Source organism: Humulus lupulus, chromosome 4 (assembly GCF_963169125.1).
Source record: "Humulus lupulus chromosome 4, drHumLupu1.1, whole genome shotgun sequence".
Classification (NCBI taxonomy): Eukaryota; Viridiplantae; Streptophyta; class Magnoliopsida; order Rosales; family Cannabaceae; genus Humulus; species Humulus lupulus.
The window spans coordinates 24,773,541-24,799,152 of record NC_084796.1 but is presented as its reverse complement, the minus strand read 5'-3'; the positions used below and the strand labels follow the sequence as shown (position 1 = coordinate 24,799,152).

The window sequence follows — 25,612 nt, the reverse complement described above, 5'->3', positions numbered from 1 at the left end:
ATGATTTTAAAGAAATTTTTACATTTTTATAGTTTTGCCAATCTTTTGTCTTTTGTATTATTTAGGTTTAATATATAGTTGTTTTTATGTTGATTTTTAGTTTATTTAAGTTTATGTATAGTTATTTTATTATTGTGTTGATATATAATTGGTGTTTATTTGTTTTAATATATATTTTGAATTAAAAAAAACGTGTTAATATGTAATGAGTTGAATTCAAATTGTTGTTCAATTATTGATTTTTAATTCTTTTTTAATGTGATACTACGAACTAGGTTCTAATTGTTGTCAAAATTTGTTTCAGCTGTTTTTTTGACAACTTATTTTGTAAATAAAAATCTTTAAAAATATTTTTGAAAACTATTTTAAAAAAATGAGGGGTTAAAAAAAAGTATATCTATGAAGGAAAATAAAAACTACAGTTATAATAGGGTTAGGGCGTATTTACGTTTTAGAAATCAGTCTCAGAAACTTTGAAAAGGGTAGGGGTTCTACATCATCAATATGAGACTCCTTACTCATAACATGTTATCCTCCAACATCAAGGGGGTCACCAATGGCTTCCCTCTCCGGATCGAAGCGGAGAAAGTGGTCGAGAAAGAGGTTGACCTAAACTCCGATTTTCTCAAATCCATGTTCTCCAAGATCGACTGGAAAGTTCTAGTCGAGGCCACTCGCTCAATCGGCTACACTGAGCTCCCCAACGAGGTCGATCCTTCTATGCTCGATTCCGACGACTTCCTTCGCCGTTTTCACCACGCCCTCCTCCAACTTCACCTCGAAGAAGGCGCACTCATCTGCCCCGAGACTGGTCGCCGGTTTCCGGTCACCAAGGGGATCCCCAATATGCTGCTCCACGAGGATGAGGTTTGATTGGTTTTAAGCCACTTTAATTAGACTTACTGGATTTGAGTGTTTTCCTTATACAGAGTAGGACTCAATTTTATTTATCGGTCTTTGGTTAAATCTGTATCAAAAAGCCTTATTATATAAATATGTGTTTAGCAATTTCGTGTGTTTGTTTACTATACAAGTGTTTTACTTTTACTAGCCTTGCCTTGAGGATTTTAGCAAAAAAAAAATGAAAAAATGTGATATAAAAAATGGTTAATTGTTATAAAACTTTTGTTCTAACCTGGTTAGATTGAATTGCTTTGGTTATAGTTTGTTTGCACGGAATAAATATACTTCATAGACTCAAATTTATAAATGGTTGGACAAATTAAAATTAAAAAACTATCACAAAGCATTTAAATGATTTGCCATTGACGACAAATCTTAAATATTTTCATCTCATTTCACAAAGATACATTTGCTACCAACTTATTACACATAAATTATCCATTTCCAGAGTTAGAAATCATCAAAATTGAAACGGTCCGATTTGTTTGGAATATGCTAAAGTAAAGTCTTTTAAATAATTGGACTTTTCTAAAGGGCAAATATGAGGAAATTAACCTCGTTCAGCACTAATTAAATACGAAATTGCCATTTGTTAGTGCACATGAGACAAATTGTCATCCTTAACTATAAGTAACCGAAGCATTGTATTAATTGTTTAGTTTCTAATTCGGATGTGGTGTGAATTTAAACATTGCAATTTCATTTTGTTCCTATAAATTCGTAAAAACTGAAGTACATATAGTCAGTGCACTTCTGTTTCACAAAATGAAGCAAAAAATTCTGTTGAGAAGCCAAAATCTTCTGAGATTACAGCCTCTTCCAGATTCAGAATGTGTTTTCAATAGGAGGGCTTTGACGATATCATAGTTGTATGCAACTGTTTCAGTTTTTGAGCTACCTTCACTCAACCAAATAAGAATTATCTCACATTGCTTTGTGATTGGAGGATGTGATTAACCAGCTTCTCTGGAAGTTTTTTCGAGGCCTGTAAAACAAGCATAGAAGATCAGTCGGGCCTAAAACTTACAAGGGTCCTAACAATATGCAAAAGGTTGCAAGAAAGTAACCTGGAATTGTCTCATATGCAAAATTGGTTCACACCCAACATCTGCTATCTTTTTTCCATTTGGAGTTTGGCATTTAAATCGCTCGGCTACATATGGGGCTAGGATGTTTGATTCATCAGGAAGATGGTTGCAAACTTTGAAGAGGGAACTGAGAGAATTCATCTGGAAGATCATGGGAAAACTCATCAGAACTGTGCTCAAGCAATTAAGACATGATCATAGCTCCAGAAATAACATACCATCAAGTGCCAATGACAAAAAGACAAGAAAGAGTGTGCTAACCTTCATGTATGGACAGGATGCACAGCCACCATGAATGGAGCATCCCTCCCCGCTAGCAACTCCAGGTATAACAGGTAGTATCACATCGTCAACCTTAATGGATTTGACGTCCGGGGATGAATTTGAAGATGTACTTGTCATTGAGTCAGATGAAACTGGAAACACAATCTCAACTTTTACTTTATCTCCATTTTGTGATGAATTTAACAAGCCACGAACTGCAGCAACAATTGAGGTCACCATTCCTGATTCTGTTCCCAACACAAATTGGAGATGATCACTGACATTTCTATCTAAAGCCTCTTGAACCCTTTGTTTTATGAAATCCAATATATTTTGAGTAGAACCAACTACCCCCATTCCTCTTCTCTTTGCTTCCATCGTCAAAGAAAACATTTCCCCGGGAACCTCAAAATGAGCAGTTAAGAATGCATCCGAGTACATTTCATTTATCTTCTCCACAACTTCATGTCCAAAAAGGTGATGTACTATGCATGTTCCATCCTAATAGGGTAAAAATGGGCAGTTATAGGCCCATGATCAGAAAATGAAACATGTAAAAGTAGGGCCTGAAATGAAAGGCGCTTCTTTCTTCTTTTGTGACAAAAAAGGTGCTTATACTCCTAATGAAAGAAGAACACAACTTCATGTGTAACTAAATGCAAATAAGCTATGGTATTGAAGATGCCAAGAAGTGACCTTCAGACAAAAAAGAATCAGAAAATAAAAATACCTGGTAATAGTGCAGGCGAGGTAGCAATGACTTGATCGAATCCCTATTATGTTGGGGATGTATCTCAGCAATTTCTTCATCAGTCATCTTGGTCATCTGCAGGAACAATTCCGCAATGTTTGCACCCATGTATGAATCGGGCCCGTACCATACATGTAAATCTGGCACTTGCATAAAAGCCTGAGGAGGAAAAATTATTAAGAAAGTACAATTAAGATGAACTGGGTAAATCATGAAACATGAATGGGAAGCACATAGTAGGACAAAACGAACCTGTAAAATGGTTTGGACAACATTTGAAGAAGTGCAGGTTATTGTTGGCACAAGCTCATGGGCAAAGGCCTTTGTCTCAAGTGAAGTGTTTATGTAGACAACATGCAAAGAAGGAGAAGCCTTAGAAGCTGATTCAAGATAACTCATATAGGAAGGACCAGAAGCAGCATCTGCCAAAGAACAGCTAATACGTTCATTTGACATCCTGTACACACCAACCTGGTTTTTAACATACATCAGAAACAAAACTACTAATTAGTGTGATGTTACCAATACCAAAAAACAGTTGACCCTGCAATAAACTATGCAAGCTAATCTAGCCCTCTCTAAGCGACATATAGCAGTAAATTAAAGAAACCACTAACACTAGTTCATAGCCAAAAGGCTGAACTCATTCATCAAAACTGTTCCCATGTTCTCCATGAATATCAAGTTTATTTTATATTACAATGCCAATATTAAAAGACAGGACAAATTAACGAAGAAGATACATGACAGGACATGATTAACGAAGAAGGCCCACCTCGGCAAAACCAGCCTGGTCAAGAATTGCACGCACATTTTCAGACATGAAATCTACACCCAAAACTGTGATGAATTTGCATCCTGATTGGGCCATCTTCACAGCGGAATCCGCCATGACTAATGAATCAGATATATGGATGTGAGGCCACTGCTTTTGTGCAGCTGTTAGGACACCTTGGACTTCAGGGTCCATGTAGAAATGTGCAACCACCCCAATTTTCTTCTCTGTCAAAACATTAACCAGTTGTTGAACCTTAAACTCATCAGGGAACAAATATGTCGCCTGCAAGTAGAAAGGACAAGAGTCACCAAATCATACATTATTAAAATTATAATATTGTTCTATTCCCTCGAAAAAAAAAAACAAATCTGATTTTGTCTCAAGAAAAGGAAAAGCAACAACAAATTCATAACTAGTGACTATAATGTTATGGTATGCTATTTACAAGTATGAAAATTCAATCAAAAGGGTAACCTGAGCTTCAGCATAGCTCCCCTTGGCATTAATCCCATCTGCGGTGACGATCAGTGAAGGAAAAGGCTCAAACGGCAGCTTCCCTTCTCTCTCCGCCATAAAAGCTCTGGTTTTCTTCTGCATACTTATCAAAACATTATGCCAAGTATTCACTCTGGACCGCTGCACACCAGGCAACCCCACGTTCAGAGCCTCCAAATCGTCCGTCTTCATCGCCAAAACCTCCTCTGGCGCCGCCCCATCGAGAATCGAAACCAAGCAGTAGCAGAACCCTCTCGTGATCTCTGAATCACTGTCAGCCGCGAATCTCATCCTCCCCTCCTTGTCCAAACTCGCTTCCAGCCATACCTGAGCGGTGCAACCCATGACTCGGTTCGTGTCAAGCCGGGACGAGTCATCAAACGTTGGAAGAAGAGCCGCGTATTGCAACAATCGCTTGACCCGCTCGATTGGTTCCGGTAATGACTGGAACTCAGCGACCAACCGCTGATGCTTAGACGGGACGAGCTCAGTTGTCTGTAAGGGTGAAAAGGTAACGGCGGAGCAGGAGAACCGCGATCCATTTCTCCGGGTAGCCGAGTTTAACGGGTCCGGGTGGTGGGAAGAAGGTGATTGGATGCATTTAAGAGTTTTGACGAACGGGGGTTTGTGTGTCTGGAGCTTAAAGAGACCCGGTTTGGAGCTGGGGTTTAACTGTTGAGATATGGAGAAAAGGGTGGAAGAGGAAGAGGAAAAGGAAGAAGAAGCTGCTCTGACTGCCATAGGTACAGAAGAAGAGTCCATGAGAGAGAGAGAGAGGTTGAATGGATGGATTTGCCGAGGAGGCTGAAAAGGAGAGGAGTGGCACACCAAGACCAAACAACTGAGCCAAAAAAAGGAGTAAGGCGCGCATTTAATTAAATAACTCTGAAATTTGTCCTAAAATTCGAAAAATGTATTATGCATGGGCCCAATATTGTGGATCACCATCGAACCCCCATCCTCTCTTTGGTTTTTTAACTGACATCTTCTTATTGTGAGTATTGCTATTGGCAAGACAAATCAAGCGAGAGAAAATTTCTCTCTAGAGACGGCTTTGGGTGTCTTAAGTTGCAAATAGTGGTGAACATTTGATCCGAAAAATCAGCAAATTTGCTTGACCTGCAACCCGAAAATTTGAATTTTTGCAAAATTCGTCAAATTCGGGTGAAATCCGGTCCGAACCCGACATGGTTCGAGTTGGCTTCGAGTTTTGAAATTAAGAGCACACGAGTTTGGGTTACACTCGAACCCGAACATAATTAAAAAAAATTAATGCTTTTTTCAACAAAAAAAAATTACCAAGGCTCAATTTGTAAAAAATAACATTACCAAACTAACAATAAAGTTAAAAAAAACATGTGAAAAGTAAAAAAAAAAATTGTGTTTTTGAAATTTTTTTACCAAGGCCCATTTTTGGACCAATCCCACCCGAAACTCGACCAAACCCAAAACCCGAAATCACCCCAAAACCTGAAAATTTCAGATCGGATTCAGTACTACTTTCCTCCATCCGAAACCCGCAAAACCCGAACCCGATGCACTCAAAACCCGAAAACTCGACCTGTGTACACCCCTAATTGCCAAATAGCAATACTACTTATTTAATATTAAATTACATGGCATTAACTCCTTGGAAGATTTTACGGTAGGGTATCGACCTACCCCAATAGTGTACAACATTACAATCTTGGTCCTCTATCAGTAAAATCCTCACCAATGTATCCTCACCAAATCTTATCTTCTCTGAGCTCATATAGTACTACGCCATGTCCAATCCTAATTTCATCTTAAAACAATTTTAATTTCATTTTATTACAATTTTTTTAGGGTATCATTCTATTTAGGGATGTCAATTTCATCGTATGGGGTAATGTAGTTATCCAACCCTAATGGAGTGACTTTTCGCCACTTTAAGTGGTGCGGGACACCGGGTAGAGATTCCTTGCTTAATATTTAAGTGAGGCGGGTTAGGATCAGCATTGAGTGCTCTGCCCCAACTCCAACCTGGTTATATATACTTATTAATACTAAAAAATTAATTTAATAATTATTAAGAAAAAAATAATCTTATAGTTTCCCAAAATCAATTATCATTATTTTTATAAAAGGGAAACCTAAAATTTATATGTTGTCTTAGGATTTTTTCTCAATTATTTATAAAGATGCATTATAGCTCATTATTTAAGATTTTTGTTAAGACTAGTTTTGGTATGTTTTTATGGCGTGTTTTAAGATGCAATTTTAATCTTTTATTTGGTTTTATACAATATTATGCCGGTGTTTATTATGTTTTCAGGATTAAGTGTGATTATAAAGGAAATAGCTTGAAATTGGAGGAAAAGCGCTTAATTCTTGATGAAATGGTATTAAATGGGCTAAGGAATGGAAACTAGGCGAAACTAGGGGTCGAATTGATGATTTGGTGAAAAATTGGAATTAGAGTCACAGCTCTATGGTGTAGAGCCGCAGCCCTAAGAGTTTCAGAGAAGAAGAAAAGAATCTGCCAAAATTAGAGTTGTAGCTCTATAAGACAGAGCTGAGGCTCTATTAAAAATCAGAATTAGAGTTGCGGCTCTATCAGGCAGCACTGTAGTGCTACGAAATCCAGAGACGAGATCTAGATCGCAAAATGCATTAGAGCCGCGGCGCTATCACGTGGAGTTGCGGCGCCAGTCCGTACGGAAGCCAAATTTAGGGCATTTTTCAAGGGCAATTTTGTCCTTTCGCATAGAATTAATTAGGGATTATAAAATCTTTCTTAATGATGATTTCAGAGGGAGATTAAAACTAGGAGACGGCCGAAGGCACATTGTGGAGGATTGCAAGTGGAATCAAAGAATTCATCACAATTTTCTTCTTTTCTACTTTGAATTTCTGTATTTTGGATGCCTTTTAATTCTTCTATGGTTATTATGAATTTTGTCATGAACTAAACTATTTTTCTAGGGTGTTAATGGATTCTCCTAAACATTTATTTTAAATTAATGCAATTTTTATGATTTCAATTTTATCTTGTGATTTATTCAATTTGAATATAATGCTTGTGAATGATTGATCACCATTGACATGAAATATATGATTTTGATTCGAAATCTGAGAAGTGAGAATTAAATATGCTGTAATTGAATAAATATAGATTTCATATTAGGACGATAGTACCTATGTGGTCTGTGTAGTGTTAGGGTTGTTAATCTTAATGTCTATCTTATGTTTATTTATCACAAGAATGTAGAAAATTTGCATAGGATTGAGATTTATATATCCTAGTACGAATATAAGCTATTATTGTTGACCTACTATCACAAGAGTAAAATTGAATAGTAAGATTTGTGTTAATAAGAATTAAAGAGGATGGTTGATGAAATTGATTGCCCTAGTTTTTAATCCATTGAATTTTCTTAACGTTGTTTATTTTCAGTTCTTGAAGTTAATTGCAGGTTTTTGTTTTATAATTATAGTTAATTCTTGGGACTCAATTATCGTTAGCCAAATAGAAATAGGAGTTAAGTTTTGGTACTTAATATACAGTCCTCGTGGGAACGATCTCACTTACTCTTTATTACTTTTTACGATTACGTGCACTTGCGTATCGATTTTACACAACAATTTTATGTTTCAATTTAATTATATAGGTTTGATTTCAAAAGACTTATAATTTTCCTATGTTTTTTGTGACAGCAACCCATGATCTCACAATTTTTTTTAATTTAAAAAAATGATATAGCAATCTATCTTATCAGCACTAGGTATCACTTTCTAAAATGTAGCGTCCGGAGGGGAGATCGGTATCAGAGGTTTTGTCGCATCTGTTCCTCGTGTTGGGCCTGTGGAGGCAGGAGGTGGTTGAAAGTCATCCCAACCATGGATGCTTTCCTTTCTTTTCTTTAAATCTAAGCCACTATTTGGATCTTGGCTGTCCTAAGCGAGACTCATGAAGGTGTATTCTTGCCTCACTTCCCCAAAGTGCTCTTCAGTGTCGCGTAATGGGTAATGATCTGGATTTGGTTTCCTTTTACAGATTTGAATTTTCCTTGATAAATCTGTGTGAAAAGTGTAATGCCCTACTAATCTAAGACTGTTACACTGTGTTTAAAGCAGTGCTTAACTCGTTAAGGGAGTCATTTGGACTCAAAAGTGTAATTAAGTTTAACTATGGTTCAGGCACTAAAAATTTTGGTCAATGGAATTTCAACTTCTCATTTAAAAGATTTGAATATACACAAGGGATCCCAAAGGTTTTAACAAATTCAAGGCACGATTATAACTGTATTCAATAGTCAGGGGACGATGCCCTACTCTTGGTGCATGTGCCAGTTTTCTTACCTCAAATCCTGTGTTGATAATGAAACAACCCTGAGTGTGATCCCTTCTCCGATCCTTGCGGAAACCCTAGTCACAACATAAGTGGTACATTTATTAGGAAATAAATATGATAATGGCTCAAAGACTAAGACCTAGCTCTCAGGACCTCTAATTCCACCAATCTAGGCAGTGGAATCGTCCCCTGAGCCTAACTCCCAAAACCTACAAAAATACCTTGAATATACATTAGCGTCGCGGCGCCCCCCTTAAGGGTCGCAGCTCCGCAGAAGTCTGAAAGGCCTTGTAATGCCCCAAAATCCCTAATAAGGTTTAGGACCTTCATTTGGAGGCCGAGAAGGCCATAATTGATATATTATGTTATTAAATGATTATATGCATGTCTATGTGAATTATATTATAATATAATGATAAATGCATGCATATGGGTCCATTTTTAATTATAAGGGCATTTTGGTAATTTGGCCCGTTGAGGGCGTAATTGTGTATTTTCATGCATGTTGGAGAATTATGAATAATACCACATTATATGTGTATTTGTTCAAGCCATTCGGTATGAGACGATCATGGAATGCAAGTTTTCAGTCTAGTCATAATGGGGTTAGTTTCAGGGCTCGAGGTGAGTCTGGGGGTTATTTGGAGGATTAGAACATTGCCGGGACCGGGAATTAAAGGGTAATGGGATATTATTTATTAGTATTTGAGAATATTGGAAGTAACGGGAATTGGAGGGTGTTAATTATGATTAACGAGATAGGCGGGAAAGGACACTTTTACCCTTGGTAGCCTTAAGAGGACTTTAAATAACCGTGGGGCATTTTGGTCTTTTGACCTTAAGGATATATATCATTGAAAAGATATAGAAAGCTTAAGAAAGCAGAGCACTTCATCTTCTTCTCCCGTTCTTCTTCTTTTCTTCATTTCTCTTTGGATTTTGATGCTCTTTTTGAGGAACCAAGCCTTGAGGGTTTTGGGTTGTGTTCCACCACTGAAGAGGGTGTGATTCTGAGATTGAGGTGAGTTTTTAACCATTAAAACTTTAGTTCGTGCTTTGTTTTTCTATTTGAGTTTCAGCTGGATTTTGAGTTGGATAATGGGAATTTATGGGAGTTTTTGGCTAGGGTTACTTGGGTTATGATGCCTAGGTCATGTGTAGATGGTATTTGGGTTCATTTAGGGGTTTGGATGGAGTTTGGGATCTTGTTTTTCAGGTTGGAAATGGAGGAGTCGAAGGAGGGAAGAACCAGGGCAGTACAGCGCCCAAAGGGTGGCGCTACAGCGCTAGCCAAGGCAAAACTTCCATGCCTGTAGCGCTGGGGCGCTAGGGGGGGGCAGCGCTGTAGTGCTACCCTATTTTTCCTAATGCATATTTTAGGCACTTTTGAGGGTTTTTTGGCTCGGGGTTTCAATTCCTAAGGCTCGGGATCAAATCTACTCACCGTTTGGGTACAATTCGGGGTCTCGGGAGTGAGGTTTAGGTCGAGACCCTTTTATTGTTGATTTTCATTAATGGAGATTGTAATTGGTTGTGACTAGGTGACCGATAAGGGATTACAGGATCGATCATTCTCAAGGGTCGTTCAATTATTATTTCTCGCTCGAACTAGAGGTAAGAAAACTGCACCCAGTATGTGATGCATGTGATGCATGAGAAACATGTGATTAGGGCATGCCATGAATGTTGAATATGAGTTCGATCAGAGCTTGAGTCTCTGCATTTGTGAATGATCACAAGTATGCTAGTAGTTGCTAAGTAAGCATGTTCAATGCCCTACATTTGGATATTTGACATATGATATATACATGGTTGCATTGCTTACTTATGCGTGGCACTGACTTATTAGTCAGAATCGGCAATGGTGTCAGAACTAACTGTGAAGCTGTGACTTACTAGTCAAGTTCGACAACACTAATGAGCACTGGTCGTATGTTATTGACCTATGAGTCAGGAGCGACATAAGCGTCATGAACGCAGAGCCGAAAAGATTAGATCTAATCGACATCTGCATTGAATGAACCATCATGAGCATTAATGTCGGACCGACCTCAAGTTCGATGAAAACTAAAAGCGTTTGTCTAGCCTATGGCTAGTCACTTAGAGCCAGGGCCAGAAGGTCTAGGTGACTGCATCGTCACATGGCTATGGGTGCTGAGCCCACATAGTGACTCCCTCATCAATCACTCATCTGAGGGTGCGGAACCCATGTTAGTGACTTGCTCATTAGTCACTCATTTGGTTTAAGTTAGTGACTGGCTCATCAGTCACTCATCTGAGGGTGTGGAACCCATGTTAGTGACTTACTCCTCAGTCACTCATTTGATTAGGGCTATAAGCCCTATCATGGTTAACAGAACCTCAAAGTGTTAAATCACTCATCTGAATAGGATTGACTTGATAGTCATCCGTTCAGGAGGGCATGGCCCACAATCATCACTATCTGAACATATTTGTATGCTTGAATAGGGCTATTATTGCTAGGCATGCACATTATGATTTAGTAACATGTTATTATTGTTCACGAGCATATTGAGTTTTCTTGCTGGGCTTCGGCTCACGGGTGCTATGTGGTGCAGGTAAAGGCAAAAGAAAGTTGGACCATCCTTGAGTTGGAGAGCTTAGGTGCCGATGTGTACATTTGCGACTGCTCGACCGCCACGGCCGAGGGTTTAAAGAGGAACTAGGGTTAAACCCTATTTTCCCGCTTAGGTCAGCTGGTTGTAAATATTTTGTTGAAATTAACCTTTAAATTATATTTTTGGGATCCCAATGTATACGTTAAACATTTATGTGAAACGTTATATCTTAACCAAAAAATTTAACCCTAAACCACTAATCATACTTAGTTACACGATTATGGCCAAATGACTCGATTAGCAAGTTTAGCACTGTTTAAAATGCACATCGTAACGGTCCTTGGAGTTTAGGGCGTTATAGGCCTCCCTCAAAAATTTGGACATTAGCACAGCGGCGCCCTTCTAAAGGGTCGCGGTGCCACAATAGTCCAAGAGCAAACCCACTCTTGAAGAAACGCATACGCACCGCGACGCTCACCCGTAGGTGTTTCAGTGCCACCGCGGCAAACCCAGAATCTGCGTTTTTCCCTTGCATTTTCTGTAACGTCCCAAATCTGCTAATAGGGCTTAGTGCCTTGATTAGTGTGCCGAGAGGGCAATAATTGATTTAATTATGTTATTATGTGATTAATTGTGATATATGTGTATCAGTGTGTGATTACGTGAATTATATGATTATATGATTAGAAAGGCATGTTTAGGTGAATTAAATATGCATGTGGGCCCGTTTTTGTTAAAGATGGCATATTTGTAATTTTGGCTCGTTGAGGGCATAAATGTGATTATTTGTGTGTTGTGCTTGAGACCACATTGTTGTGAAGATATAATTGAGATGTGTGGTTCGAGACGGCATTAGGGAGCGGATTAGCAGAATAGTCACAACGGTGTCGAATACCATGCTCGAGGTGAGCCTAGGGGTATTTTGGGAACATAGTATGTGTTCGGGGTTACCGAGTAACGAGTAGCTATATAGTGATTATTTGGGTACGTCAAGATTAATTGGGGATTTATAGGAATACTCGAGGAATTAGCGGGATGTGGCAAATGACGGGATTGCCCTTGGAGGCATTGAAGGACTAAGGGTTAATTCAGGGGAAATTTTGTCATTTTAGTCTTTTGGAAAGGGATAGACTCTACCCTTAGGAACTCTGTAGAAAGATCCAAAAACCAGAAAGAAGCACAACACCCTCACTCTCTGTAATGCCCTACTTTCTTAGAGTCGTTACTATGTGAGTTAAAAATGCGCCATTAGCTCGCTAATCGAGGTTTTAGGTTAAAAGTGTGACTAAACTGAAATAAAACTCGTTTAAAGAAATTAAGTATAAAAATTTGGTCATTCATTGAAATCTTAGAAATTTATACAGTTGGGATCCCAAAATATTGTTTAGAAAATACATTATAACTCAAAGATACAATTAAGGTCGACCTGGGCGACAAAACAACCATTACAGTACATTTTCCCAAAATAACCCTGGTCGTGGCAGCCAGGTAAGCCGAACATGTACCCGTCGCTCCACGCTCTATACTCATGGTTGGTCGACCTTTCCTTTGTCCTTACCTGCACCATAGAGCACCCGTGAGCCGAAGCCCAGCAAGAAACAACATATAACATATCACATAACATTTAATCAATATGCAGCAAAACAGCCAATAGGCTAAACACATAGTGGCCTATGCTGTCCCAAGCGCTTTACCAAGCCCTGGGTTCGCGGTCTTCACCGAGCGGGTGGATACAACACCCTGAGAGGGTCTCGCCCTAGCGGCCTGCACTCAGCATGCTCAAAGTTGATCCTGGCCCCTTGTCGTACCCGGCTTTGCCGTTCTCGGCCATCGCCGACCACTCACAAACATGCATATCATAGCATAATAATCATAGATATCCACAAATATATTAAACATAAACAATGGGGTTGCGCTCTGAAATACAAACAATAGGGTCGTGCCCTGCTCTACAGGTACAACAGTTTTCTTACCTATGTCTCGAGCTGATAAGCCAATGCGATCCCTAGCACAATCCCCTAATCTGAGCCTCGTTGAAAACCTAGGCACAACGCATCATAATAACCATCCATCAAGTCTTAAACCAATAAATAACTTCGAAATATTAATATAGCCTTCGGGACCTTGGATTATACCAAACCGGGTAGTAGAATTCTCCCTGAACCTTAACTTTTGCATTCCCGAGCTTAAAACCTTAGCTTCCATTTTCTTTCCATTTAGGGTTGTGCCCGCTACTTAGTCAAAGGCAAAGCCCTCCCTGCTGGAGGACATGGGCTGCAGCTTGCACCCCTAGGGCCGCGTCACCTGGGTGAACCAGAGGCTTCTCCAGCCTCTTCCAACGCGCTAGCTGCAGCGCCTGAAGAACAGGGCCGCGGATTGGGCCTCCGAAAACCAGAAACCATCATTTTCTCTGCATATTTTCCCAAACCTAAACCATTAATTCTCACCCCAAACACCAATTAAACCAATAAATTGAGCCTAGATTCCTTATCCATACAGCCTAGGCATCATAACCACTGATAAGCAACTCCTTAATCCTCACCAACACTCAAAATCAAACTTAGAGTTTAACTCTCATGCAACCTTCATTTCACAGCAGGATTCAGCATAAAGATTAAGTTAAGAGCTTACCTCTGTACTAAATTTGACCCTGAGCCAATTCCCAGCACATCAAGCTTCCAATTCTTCACTTCCTTAGCCTAGGATCCTCAAGTTTTTGTCAAAAATCTCCAAGCATCAAAGAGAGGGGGGGTGAATCGAGAGGTAGAGTGAGAGACTTAGAGCTGGGGTTTTCTGTTTTGTCTTTTACTTAACTCCAGTATTTTCTCAAGCCACTCAGTTGCCTAAGTGTTTAAATCTATCCCTAGCCAAAAAGTCCAAAATACCCCTTAAGCCTATCTTAATCCTCAAGTGCCACCAAGGGCAATTTCGTCATATGCCACATCTTGCTAAGTCCTCAAGTATTCCTATAGATCCCTGTTTAATCCCGACATGTACAAATAATTGCTAAATTACTACCCATTACCCGATAAATCCTGAACACCCACTACTACAATTTGGACAGCAGCCATCGGACATGAGAGGTCAGTTCTCCTTAAACCAACTTAACACATGTTCATAAGTCGGTTTACACAGAACCGACCTATCATGTATATCCAAGGAAAGCATGGGAGGTCGGTTGCGCGAGAACCGACCTACTATGTGGACATGGTAGGTCGGTTCTGTGTAAACCGAACTCCCATGCTTGTAGAAGACATAATAGGTCAGTTCATGTAAAACCGACCTACCATGTTGTCATGGTAGGTCAGTTCTGTGTGGACCGACCTACCATGTCCTACCTTGCTGACATGGTAGGTCGCTACTATGTGGATCGACTTATCATGTGTCATTATAAGAATTTTAAAATATATTAATTTATTAAAACTATAAATATATATATATATATCTATATGTAAGCTATTAATGTATGAAATGATTGTAAGAAATTTATATTTATTAATATTACATTATAATGTTTTGAAGTATAAATAAATAAAAGAATTAAATTAAATTAATATATTTTAAAATTTTAATAATGTAAAAACAAATTAGAGTATCTTTAACAATATATTTGTATAATGACACAGAATTGAACTAACATGTCTTTTAAAAAATTATTTAAGACACTACTCTTTTATCAAATTTTTATTTATTTATTTTAAATTGTAAATAGTATTAAATTAAAATATTTTTTATTTATAAAATATAATTACAATGTAATATTAACAAATATAAATTTTACATTATTTGAATTTTATACATATATATATATAATTATTTCAGTATGAAATAAGTATAAAACAATATACTTATTAATATTACATATATTATAATTTTTAAAATATAAATAAATTAATAAATTATTTGTAATTAAAACAAATTAATTTAATTTTTTATAAACAAGAAAATATTTTAATTTAATAGTATTTATAATTTAAAATACAAAAACTTTACAAAATAATTTAGAGTACCTCTTTAATAATTTTTTAGATGGTATGGTAGGTCAGTTGTGTGGGAAATGACTTCTCATGTGACATGGCAGGTTGGTTGTGTAGAACCGACCTACCATGTCATTATAAAAATACATTATTAAAGATACTCTAATTTATTTGTATTTGTAATTTAAAATAAAAAACTTATAAAACAATTTAGAGTGTCTTTTTAATAATTTTTTTTAAATAACATGGTATGTCGGTTGTGTGGGAAATGACTTCTCATGTGACATGGTAGGTCGATTGTGTAGAACGACCTACCATGTCATTATAAAAATATATTATTAAAGATGCTCTAATTTGTTTTATATTATTGAAATTTTAAAATATATTAAATTATTTAAACAATACATATATATAATTTATTTGGGTATGAAATAAGTATAAAAAATATATACTTATTAATATTACATATATTATAATTTTTGAAAGATAAATAAATTAATAAATTATTTGTAATTAAAAAAAATTATTTCATTTTTATAAACAAGAAAATATTTTAATTTAATCATATTTATAATTTAAAATTTTAAAAAAATCTATAAAATAATGTAGAGTATCTCTTTAATAATTTTTTAAATGACATGATAGGTCAGTTGTGTGGGAAATGACTTCTCATGTGATATGGTAGTTCGGTTGTGTGGGAAATGACTTCTCATGTGACATGGTAGGTCGGTTGTGTGAGAACAGACCTACCATGTCATTATTAAAATATATTATTAAAGATTTGTTTTTAGATTAATAGAATTTTAACATATATTAATTTATTACAACAATACATATAAAAAATTTATCTGGTTAAAAAATATACTTATTAATATTATATATTATAATTTTTGAAATATAAATAAATTATTAATAATTATAAATTTTAATTTAATTTTTATAAATAAGAAAATATTTTTATTTAATAGTATTTGTAATTTAAAATAAAAAACTTATAAAACAATTTAGAGTATCTTTTTAATAATTTTTTTAAATAACATGGTAGGTCGGTTGTAAGGGAAATGACTTCTCATGTGACATGGTAGGTCAGTTGTGTGGGAACAGACCTACCATGTAATTATAAATATAAATTATTAAAGATGCTCTAATTTTTTTTTAGATTATTGGAATTTTAAAATATATTAATTTATTTAAACCATACATATATATATATAGGTGCACTCTTAATGGTTACTACCCATAGATGGTTACTTTAATATTAACCGTTGGATTAAGATCAATGGTCCATATTTATAGTTGTTAATTAATATTTCTAAAAATAAATTTTGATTTTTTCAAATTTTTGGAAGGGTTACTTGATGAAAAAACGTGTATTTATTATGAAAATATAATATTATAAAATTTTTATTTTTCAAATGATTGTCAATTTCTAAATATAGCTAGTGTTTCTCACTGGTTGGAAACACCATTAATTATGGCAAACAAAAAATAATTAATTTCGAAATTAGTGTAAAAAAAAAATATTTACTTGTTGGTGACTTGTTATACCAAGTTACTATGTTACCACATCATCATAATTGTTAGTATCCATCTATGGGTAGTAACCATTGAGAATTCTTCCATATATATATAATTTATTTGGGTGTGATCTACAAAAAAGTTGTCTTTTAGCGACATCAGTTTTAGCGACTACGTTGAAAAATCGTTGCTAATTCCATTTTTATATACGTGCCAATTATGCCCGCCTGGAATCAATTTTTTTTTTGCCATTTTTTAAATACAAACCCGTAAAATAAAACCCTCACCACTTCTTGCTCTCTCAATTTTCTCCTTCAGAGCCGCGCCTCTCTCTCTCCCTCTTAGGTTTTTCCCCCTCGCCTCATTTCTCTCTCTAACTCCCTCAATGCAAGCTTCCACTCAACCTCTCCCTTAGATCTCACTCTCTCCTCCAGGTAAGTAAGAGATCCTATCTTTTTTTTTTCTTTCTGTTTTCTTCTTTCTTCTTATTTTTTTTAAACCCACGACATTTCTCTCTCTTACATAGTTTCTTTCTCACTCAAAGATATCTCTCTCAGATCGGTCCTTAGGTAAGTTTATTATAGTTTTATTTTCTTTTGATTTTTCCATACTTTCTCTGTTCTTACTGTGTTTTTTTTTCCGTTTTTTTTTCTCTCTGCTACTATTGTATTTTTTTATCTTGTTTTGATTTTGCTATTTTTTTTTCAGTGACCGATTCTAAGTTCAATCTCTATCTCTGTGGCTCTTCTCTTTTTCTCACAGGTAACATAATATATTTATATACATATTAAGTTTATTTTTTTCAATGAAATCTGAAAGTTTTTTTTCTGCCTCTAGTTGTGTGGTACCGCTCAAAGAAAACTTGTTGAAGTATTGTTATATATATATATATATATATATATATACAATGAGAGAAAGTTTGCAGTAACACTGTCTCTTGTGCAGATATTTTAGCACTTGCTGCAAGAGGATTCCTTTTGGTATACATATATTTTCAACAAATTTATTTTCATTAATTTGCCTAATATTTGATTAATTATAACATATATATGTTAATGTATGGCTGATCATTTCTATATTATTTTGGCCACACTCTAACATGATGAACTGTAATTATTGGGGTTTGCCTTTTCTTATCTGAACATTTTATTATTGAATGAGTGTGCATATGTTTTAAATGTATTTTGGATTTTGTGCTTTTTCTTTTTCAATTTGTACCTGTCATATATTATTTTGATAGTGTATAAATCTTGTTTCCAATTGCATCACTTAACAAGTTTGCATGTTATTTTGTAGTTAGTTTTCTATGTAATTTAGCCCATGACATATCATTTTGGTGTCTCAATATGCATATGAAGCTTCATTATACATTGGGATGATTGTCTGCTTGTTTGTCCATATTATTTATTGCTGCAACCTGATGTTATGTGTTTTTAGCTATTCATATGTGTTCTGTTTTGGTCCTTTTAAGTGTTATTGTGTTCCATGTTACAATTAGATTGAATGTCTTCCAAGTGTTTACTGAAATGGGTAACAAAATACTAGACTCATAATAACTTTCCTAAGTTGTTAAGTGTGTGGTTGAAAATTAAATATAATTATTATGTGAATTATTTGATAATGTATTTTACTTGTTTGTTATATTTTGCATGTTCTTGTTTTGATTGTTTTTTTTTATTTTGACAATTATGTTATCAACTATAGTTTGGGAAAAAGAGAATTTATTGATTATCTTTACTGGGTGCATGCGTTAGATCGAAGAGGAAGGAGAGCAGCTTAATTGGGGCACTTGAGTGAGCATCATACTTGATTCTTCTCTGTTTGGGTTATATTGATACACGTTTAATAAGATGTCATTCTATAGATTAGTCTTGTATTTTAAGTCCAGCAAAACAGTTACATATAATCAGTTGGTATTTGATTGCTCAAATTTTTTATAATTATTCAACTGTGGGTGTTGATTGGGCATCCTTGTTTGATGTTGATTTTATAGACTGTTAGTTAGCAAACTTTCAATTAATGCCAATGTCTCTCTGATGCACAGAGGTCTCTTAGAAGAGCTAGAAGGGGACAACTTTCACAACATAAAACAAGCAACGTTCTAAGGGGTATGAGGAAAAAAAAACAGGGAAATGAAAGAGAGGAGATTGTAAGCCTTCTTTAATGTAAGTTTGTAGTTCACACTTAGACTTAGAATAGCCACATTATGAAATCTCTTCACTAGTTTAAGTTGAACTGTTTAATTTACTTAAGCTGCTTGCCACTTTTTCATCTTATTGTATTGTAGTTTTGTTCAGTTTCTTCTATATTTCAAATGATAACAAAGGAAAGCCATATATGTTGCAGGTTATATAGCTACACACACTTGCATGGGCTGTGGTATATTTACAGATTAATTACAGATTTCTTAGTTTGAATGTTGTTACAGAGACCTATGTGTTTGTGATTTTGAGATTTTGAGTGTCTTTTCATTAAGAATCTTGTGTATGTGTTGTGTATAATACAATTTGAGTACATGGTTTCTTGCAGAATCGCATCTGTGATGGTTTGGCTTTACTTGACGTGGTCAATTTTTTTTTGCTGTAATTGTTTTCCTTATAGTGTTAAAGTTTATACAAGGTTAGGCTTGTTATGATATTTCTTGAAACAGTCTTGCACAAGCTTTGTTGCACACTATTTAATCATTTTTGCTTTGATCAAATGGTTTTATATATTTCAATTCTTTTCTTAATTATATGTATATAATAAGATCAAAATGATTCAATTCAAGTCCAGCAGGTTGAGAAGCACTTTAATGGACTCAAAGAAAGGTGCAGGCGTGAGAAGAAACTACCAAGTTGGCTGGGAGATTACATCCATTAGACTTGGAGCCATAAATAAGAGAATATATAATTTTATTTACTTTACTAATTTACTATATGTAATTGAATATTGATAGATGTTTTGTGTGTGATTGTCTATTAACTACTGTGAAGTATGTGGAGCCAAGTTTCATGGTCAAAGTTTCGATAGATTTCGAGATATTAGGCCTCACAAGAAGATATAGTTCACGTAGGCTTAATGGAAGAGATTGGAGCATCATGTGTATCGTTATATATCAAGTATCAAATATTTTTAAAATAATTATAATTTTGTTGATGACGCATTTTATAAATTTAACAAAGATATATTTTTTTTATGTTGAATTTTATACTTCCAATTAGTGAAAAGAGAGATCAGTCACTTTTTTTGTTTTGTTGAGCCAATTTGGCTATCAAATGTTGGATCCACTAAAGAAGAATGAGTTGAATGGGTATCAAAGCGTATGATTGATTCAAATCTGGGTCAGATGTGGTTGTTGTCATATCATAAGGGGTAAGTTTTTCACTTTTAGTATTTTGTTAGTGAATATATATAATATTAGTAATGATTTGTTTTTGTGTTTTTGTTAGAAAGCATTGGATCCTTATAATAATTGATTTTGATCACCAATTGTGTTATTTCCTGGATTCTCTTCATAATTTTCCACCAAATGAAATCAAATCTCTCATTTCTCGGTAAAAATATAACCAATTAACTACACACTTTTAAATTAATTTAAAAATTAACATCTAAATGTTTATGTTTTTATTGCTTAGTGTCTTTCAACATTTACGCACAAATAATGCGAAAACTAAGGAAGTCACGTGGAGAACTGTTAAGTGTCCTCGTCAACCATTACAATCAGTACAATGTGGATTCTATGTTATGAGGATGATGAAAGACTTCGTGACAAATGAGTTTTCAATGCGATGGCTAACTAGTAACGTAAGTGAAAATATTCATTATTAAAGTTCTAGCTTTACCTTAATATTAAGTATATTAATTCAACTCATGCAATGAATTTTGATTTAGTGTGGCGGGAAGAACTCTTACACAAAGGATGAGATAAATGAAGTACGTGAAGAATGGGCACAATGCGTTATGGATTTGATGAGTACTACATAGGTCTACTCACTTTTGTTAACTTAGACTTTTAATGAGATATACTTACAATGTTAACCTAGACTTTCTTGAAGATATACACACTTTTGTTGTCTAACTAAATTTTACAATGCTTATATGAGTCATTTTGTAATTAACTTAATGACCCAACTAATTCTAAGACTTTGGACCATTAAAACTACTATACATAGACACTACTTTCAAATATACATAAGAAACATTCATAAACTTTATTAAAAACTCTAAGTAAATGTTGAAATACATTAATTCAGGGTATGAGATCCCATTGTTTTAAAAATAAAACATAGCTTTAACTTAATTAAAATTGTTTACAAAACTAACTGCGGAAAATACATAGAAAACATAATTAAAAAGACTAAAAACAACGTCGTCCTCGAATCATTCCCGCAGTCCACCGAATCCATTCTTCCTCAATACACAACCCCAAGCTGGCAAGAAACCTTCCGCCGCCATAACTATTTTCCTGCATACATAAAAATAAAAGAATGAGCGTAATGTCCAGCAAGGAAAATCTACTAATAACATAAAACATATACATAAACATATCATAAACATATACTATAAACATATGTCGTGTACTACTACAATGGCCATTATACTACTTGGGGCTTGTAAACTAAACAAGTCATATGCCCAATAGATTGGTGGGGTCTTGCTAGCTAAGCAAGTCATATGACCATAATTTATTGGGGCTTGTTAGCTATACAATTCATATGCCCAAGGCCATAAACATACGATACATATTACATAACATAACATCACATCACATAAGATAACATATAAACATATCATATAACATAAGCATAACATATCATATAAACATACAAGGTCTATCCTATTTTCCTTACCAATACCGGGATATGAGAACAAGGATGGGATTTGTATCACTCCTAAAATCCAACAATGAGAAGGTGAGTATTTCTAAAAGAATGATATGAAAAAGAAATGAATCTAACCCACCGAGAAGAAGAGCTTACCAAAAGGAAACCTTAAGTTTAGAGAACTTAAATACCTAACCATGAATGGAAAAACAATGAGTTAGGATCTGAATGGAAACTAAAGAAAACTAAAGAATTAAACTGAAATAAACTTAAGATTAGGAATACCTTTGAATGTATCAGAAACGATCTACACCTCGATATCGAAAAACACACTATTAACCTTACTTCCCAAGTGTTTTTAAAGCTTAAAATGATAAAGCTTATAACCCCAACCCAAGTGTTTATCACTCAATAGTAAACCTAGCAGCTTGAAGGCTCTGAACACAGCTTGAAGAATGAGAGAAATGGCTGGGTACTAGGTCCTATTTATAGAGTTCAAGAGTGAAAAGATCTTCTTTTAGCTTGAATAAAATAATGAATATTTAATTGAAAAACATTTGAATATTCGTTCAGCAGAGGCTTAAGACTCGGTCAAAAGGTTCAGATGCTTATCAAGAGGTTAAGGAATAAAATGAGCCCGGTTTAAAAAATATTTGAAATATTTGCCCTAGGGCCGATATATCGCCCATAGTAGGCGATATATCGCCTGGGCTTATATCTCAAGGCTCGTCGATGCGTTTGTGCGAAGTTACGTGTTTTTCGTATTCCCCGTGTGGCGATATATCGCCCCTAGACCTGCGATATATCGGCATACGCTGAAATATTATACACGTAATTGCACTTTTTCAGCCTATTTTGAATTGGGTAAACAACTTTGACTGAGTCATATAACGTTTTTAAAGCTGCTGGCAGATTCTGGGATTTTCAAATATTTCTCTTATAAAACTATTCTTCAAAAATGCGTAATTTCTCAATAAACATGCACCCGACAAGTGTCATGATCTTATTGGTTCTATCTAAACCTTATAGTATAATAAATAACATCTTTACAATCAGCTATATTAATCAAACCTTAAGTTATAATTAATATTCTTAAATTATAGGTTAAACTTATAAAATCTATAAGTGTTGCTACGAGTGTTCAACTAAGTCCCGGCTTGAACCAAAATTCACAGTAATAAACATACTATAACTACTACTAGCTACTATTACTACTACTATCTAACTAGTTAAGTACAGTTCTGGAACTCTACATTAACTTAAGACTCGTTATTTTGGATACTTAATTCAAATTATAGTATTTTATATTACTGTGATATCTGTTTTGTTTTGTTTTGTTTAGTTTGTTTGTATAAAAAATAGGATTTTTTTTGGGCATAATACACTTTTTAATAAAAAAAAACACCATAAGTCGGTTCTACTAAAACTAACAATAGATGTCTACACCATAAGTCGGCTATGAACCGAATTATCATGTTTTACACTAGAGGTCGGTGTGCCACACCAACCTACCATGATTTACACCAGAGGTCGGTGTGCAACCGACCTACCATGGGCTACACCAGAGGTCAGTTGGCGCCAAACCGACCTACCATGTCTTACAACAGAGGTCGGTTTGCAACTGACCTACCATGTCTTACACCAGAGGTCGATGTGCAACCGACCTACCATTTCTTACACCAGATGTCGGTTTACAACTGACCTACCATGTCTTACACCAGAGGTCGGTTTGGCACCAATCGACCTACCATGTTTTTACATCATAAGTCACTGCATGAGAAGTCAGTTCCCAACCGGCTTATCGTGTAATTTTTGTAGTAGTGACCAACTGTGTTCCCAAAATACCCTTAGGCTCCTCCCGAGCCGGGTATTCGACCCCATTGTGACTATTTAACTCAACTGCTCCCTGGGACCGTCTCGGATCGTGCATCACAAATACATCACCACTCACCCGTGGTATCAATCATAATATACACATATATCACATTTATGCCCTCAATAGGCTAAAATTATAAATATGCCCATAATAACCAGATGGGACCCACATGCATATTTAATTCACCTAAACACGCATTTCTAATCACATAATCATTAAATTCACATATTAACATAATTAAATCAATTATTGCCCTCTCGGCACGCTAATCAAGGTCCTAAGCCTTATTAGCAAATTTGGGACGCTACACTCTCTCTCTACTCGGCACTCTCTCCCTCTCTTGGTGGCTTAGAGGGTTTTGGGAAAATTTGAAGGAAAAGCTCAGAATTTGAGGCTTGGAGTTGAGGATTTGAAGCTGGAGGTGTTGGGGGTCTAGATTAGGGTCAGAATCATCACTGAGGTAAATATTTTGATATGATTTTTGTTAGTATTGTTATATTATTTTATAATATAATGTAATATTATATTATATTATATTATAATATAATGTTTTAGATTAAATAAATGTGACAAAGAGTGTCATATATTGTAACATATAATAGAGAGTTACAATATTTAGATATATGAGATATATCCAAATATGTAACATATTTGGTGTTACAAATTTGTAACTTCCAAATATTACCCTTTATTGTGTAAATTTGGTGTTACTCAATATTGAGATGAATTTCATAAAGCCATATGTAAAATGGTTGTTAGAGATATGATTTTAACCCCCAATAATGTATTTTGGGGGTTACAAAATCATTTGGAAGGGTTTGGAACCGTTTGGAAAACAACACATTTTCAAATGCTGAAAATGGTCAGTGGCCGCGGCCTGTGGGACAGAGAGTAGTGGCCGCGGCCACTAATGTCCCTGGTCGCAGCCACAGGCCAAAACTGACCATTTTTTTCAATCTTTGTTGAATGGCTCAAAAAACCCAAACAGCTCCCAAATCTCATTTTTAATTCCATAATAATCCAACTAATCATTGGTAACAATCATGTGGGTTGGTGGAATTTGAAATTCAAAGGGTGTCTCTAAACTCTATAAATAAGAGCCTATTGCTCACTTGAAAGACACAACATTTCTATCCATTAGAGCACTTGGCTAGAATCACCTTGAGGCTTGATAATTCTAGAAAGCATTTGCTTTAATCTGAGAGAGATCCCTTAGTGCTTGAGTTAGGAGGAAATAAGCTTTTGGACAAAGATTTTAAACCTTTTTCAAGTTGGTGATCCCCAACCCTCTTCACTTAGGCTGTGTAAGTGAGAGTTTACTTGTGTTTCTATTCTTACATTTTATTCTATTGCTTTTCTTCTTATTCTCTTGTTCTATTTACTTGTAACTTTTGTTTAGAGTTGTAATTTTCTCTTTTATTTCAAACACCTTTACTTTACTTGTAATCTTTTCCTTAGAGTTGTATTTTTTCACTATTCTATTCTTCTTCTTCTTTTTGTTTATTGGTACTTTCAGTTATAGAGTTGTAACATTATTTAATCAATTTATATTTATTTGTAATATATTGCCTAGAGTTGTAATATTCTTACCTATTTCCATTGAGGAAAATACTATTTTTTCTAACAAGTATTCCTACTATAGTTAGAGGTTTTCTTGAGTTTTAAACTTAGGGTCTGATTTTGTGTTTGATGAGTTCATGGAATAATTATTGGGGTGTTTATACTACTAATATTGCCTTGACATGAATTATAGACTAAATTATGGGTTTAGGGATGGATTTAGGTATGAATTGGTGATGTTAGCTTGAGAAAATGCATGAAATATTTCTAGGTTTCGGGCTCAAGCCGCAGCCCTGTTCTTCAGGCGCCGCAGGCCGTGTGTGTGAGAAGGCTTAGGAGCCTCTAAGGTTGTCCAGGCGCTGCGGCGTAGGCTGAGACGCGTCGCGGCCTGTGTCCCCCAAAAGAGAGCTCCAAGGCTCTCTGACTTGTAGTGCATCGCGGCCCTAAGGAGCTGGGTCGTGGCTCAAATAGGGAATAATGACCAAAACAAAGTTTTAAGCTCAGGAACCCAAAATTGAGGGCTTAGGAAGGATTTTACTACCCGGTTTGGTAGAATTTGAGGTCCTGGAGGCTAGAATACTACTTTGAAGTTCTTAATTGGTTTAGCTCTTGATGAATGTTTATTATTATTGCATTGTGACTAGGTTTTACCGCCAAGGCTCGGGTTTAGGGGATTGTGCCCGAGATCGCACTAGTCAGTCAG

The 25,612-nt window shown here is 35.5% G+C and overlaps 3 protein-coding genes across 30 annotated transcripts; 2 read left to right on the top strand and 1 right to left on the bottom strand.

Annotated features, from left to right (window-relative positions):
- Window positions 1-420: 420 nt before the first annotated feature.
- Window positions 421-1,008, top strand: LOC133830214 (multifunctional methyltransferase subunit TRM112 homolog A-like). Its single transcript, XM_062260137.1, has one exon. It carries the CDS (start codon window positions 505-507, stop codon window positions 871-873), a length of 369 nt encoding a protein of 122 aa, XP_062116121.1. The 5' UTR covers window positions 421-504; the 3' UTR covers window positions 874-1,008.
- Window positions 1,009-1,514: 506 nt separating this feature from the next.
- LOC133830213 (quinolinate synthase, chloroplastic) lies at window positions 1,515-5,134 on the bottom strand. Its single transcript, XM_062260136.1, has 7 exons — window positions 4,259-5,134; window positions 3,782-4,066; window positions 3,259-3,477; window positions 2,986-3,165; window positions 2,253-2,756; window positions 1,971-2,132; window positions 1,515-1,888 (listed from the first exon to the last, which is right to left on the bottom strand). Exons 1-7 carry the CDS (start codon window positions 5,039-5,041, stop codon window positions 1,823-1,825), a joined length of 2,199 nt encoding a protein of 732 aa, XP_062116120.1. The 5' UTR covers window positions 5,042-5,134; the 3' UTR covers window positions 1,515-1,822.
- An 11,670-nt stretch (window positions 5,135-16,804) lies between these two features.
- On the top strand, window positions 16,805-20,739 carry LOC133830211 (uncharacterized). Of its 28 annotated transcripts, none has more exons than XR_009891963.1 (10): window positions 16,805-17,102; window positions 17,195-17,237; window positions 17,377-17,430; window positions 18,373-18,461; window positions 18,713-18,833; window positions 19,198-19,287; window positions 19,447-20,022; window positions 20,100-20,204; window positions 20,286-20,454; window positions 20,542-20,739. XR_009891963.1 is itself a non-coding variant. In XM_062260135.1 (5 exons), exons 2-5 carry the CDS (start codon window positions 19,973-19,975, stop codon window positions 20,632-20,634), a joined length of 417 nt encoding a protein of 138 aa, XP_062116119.1. In that variant the 5' UTR covers window positions 18,468-18,833; window positions 19,439-19,972; the 3' UTR covers window positions 20,635-20,739. The 28 variants fall into 28 exon arrangements, 2 of the variants coding, with proteins under 2 accessions (XP_062116119.1, XP_062116118.1); XR_009891964.1 differs by having other exon boundaries at window positions 19,439-20,022; XR_009891962.1 differs by having other exon boundaries at window positions 16,806-17,102; window positions 19,444-20,022.
- The last annotated feature ends 4,873 nt before the right edge of the window (window positions 20,740-25,612 follow it).

What these genes read in the sequence shown, in the direction of transcription:
- LOC133830214 (XM_062260137.1), top strand. Translation starts at nt 505, where the DNA reads ATGAGACTCCTTACTCATAACATGTTATCCTCCAACATCAAGGGGGTC.
- LOC133830213 (XM_062260136.1), bottom strand. Translation starts at nt 5,041, where the DNA reads ATGGACTCTTCTTCTGTACCTATGGCAGTCAGAGCAGCTTCTTCTTCC. An exon ending in TTGTCCAAACCATTTTACAG is followed by an intron (nt 3,166 to 3,258) that starts GTTCGTTTTGTC and finishes TTTCCTCCTCAG; the next exon opens with GCTTTTATGCAAGTGCCAGA. An exon ending in CATCCTGTCCATACATGAAG is followed by an intron (nt 2,133 to 2,252) that starts GTTAGCACACTC and finishes ATGATCTTCCAG; the next exon opens with ATGAATTCTCTCAGTTCCCT.
- LOC133830211 (XM_062260135.1), top strand. Translation starts at nt 19,973, where the DNA reads ATGATTGATTCAAATCTGGGTCAGATGTGGTTGTTGTCATATCATAAG. An exon ending in TTGTTGTCATATCATAAGGG is followed by an intron (nt 20,023 to 20,099) that starts GTAAGTTTTTCA and finishes TGTTTTTGTTAG; the next exon opens with AAAGCATTGGATCCTTATAA. An exon ending in TGCGATGGCTAACTAGTAAC is followed by an intron (nt 20,455 to 20,541) that starts GTAAGTGAAAAT and finishes ATTTTGATTTAG; the next exon opens with TGTGGCGGGAAGAACTCTTA.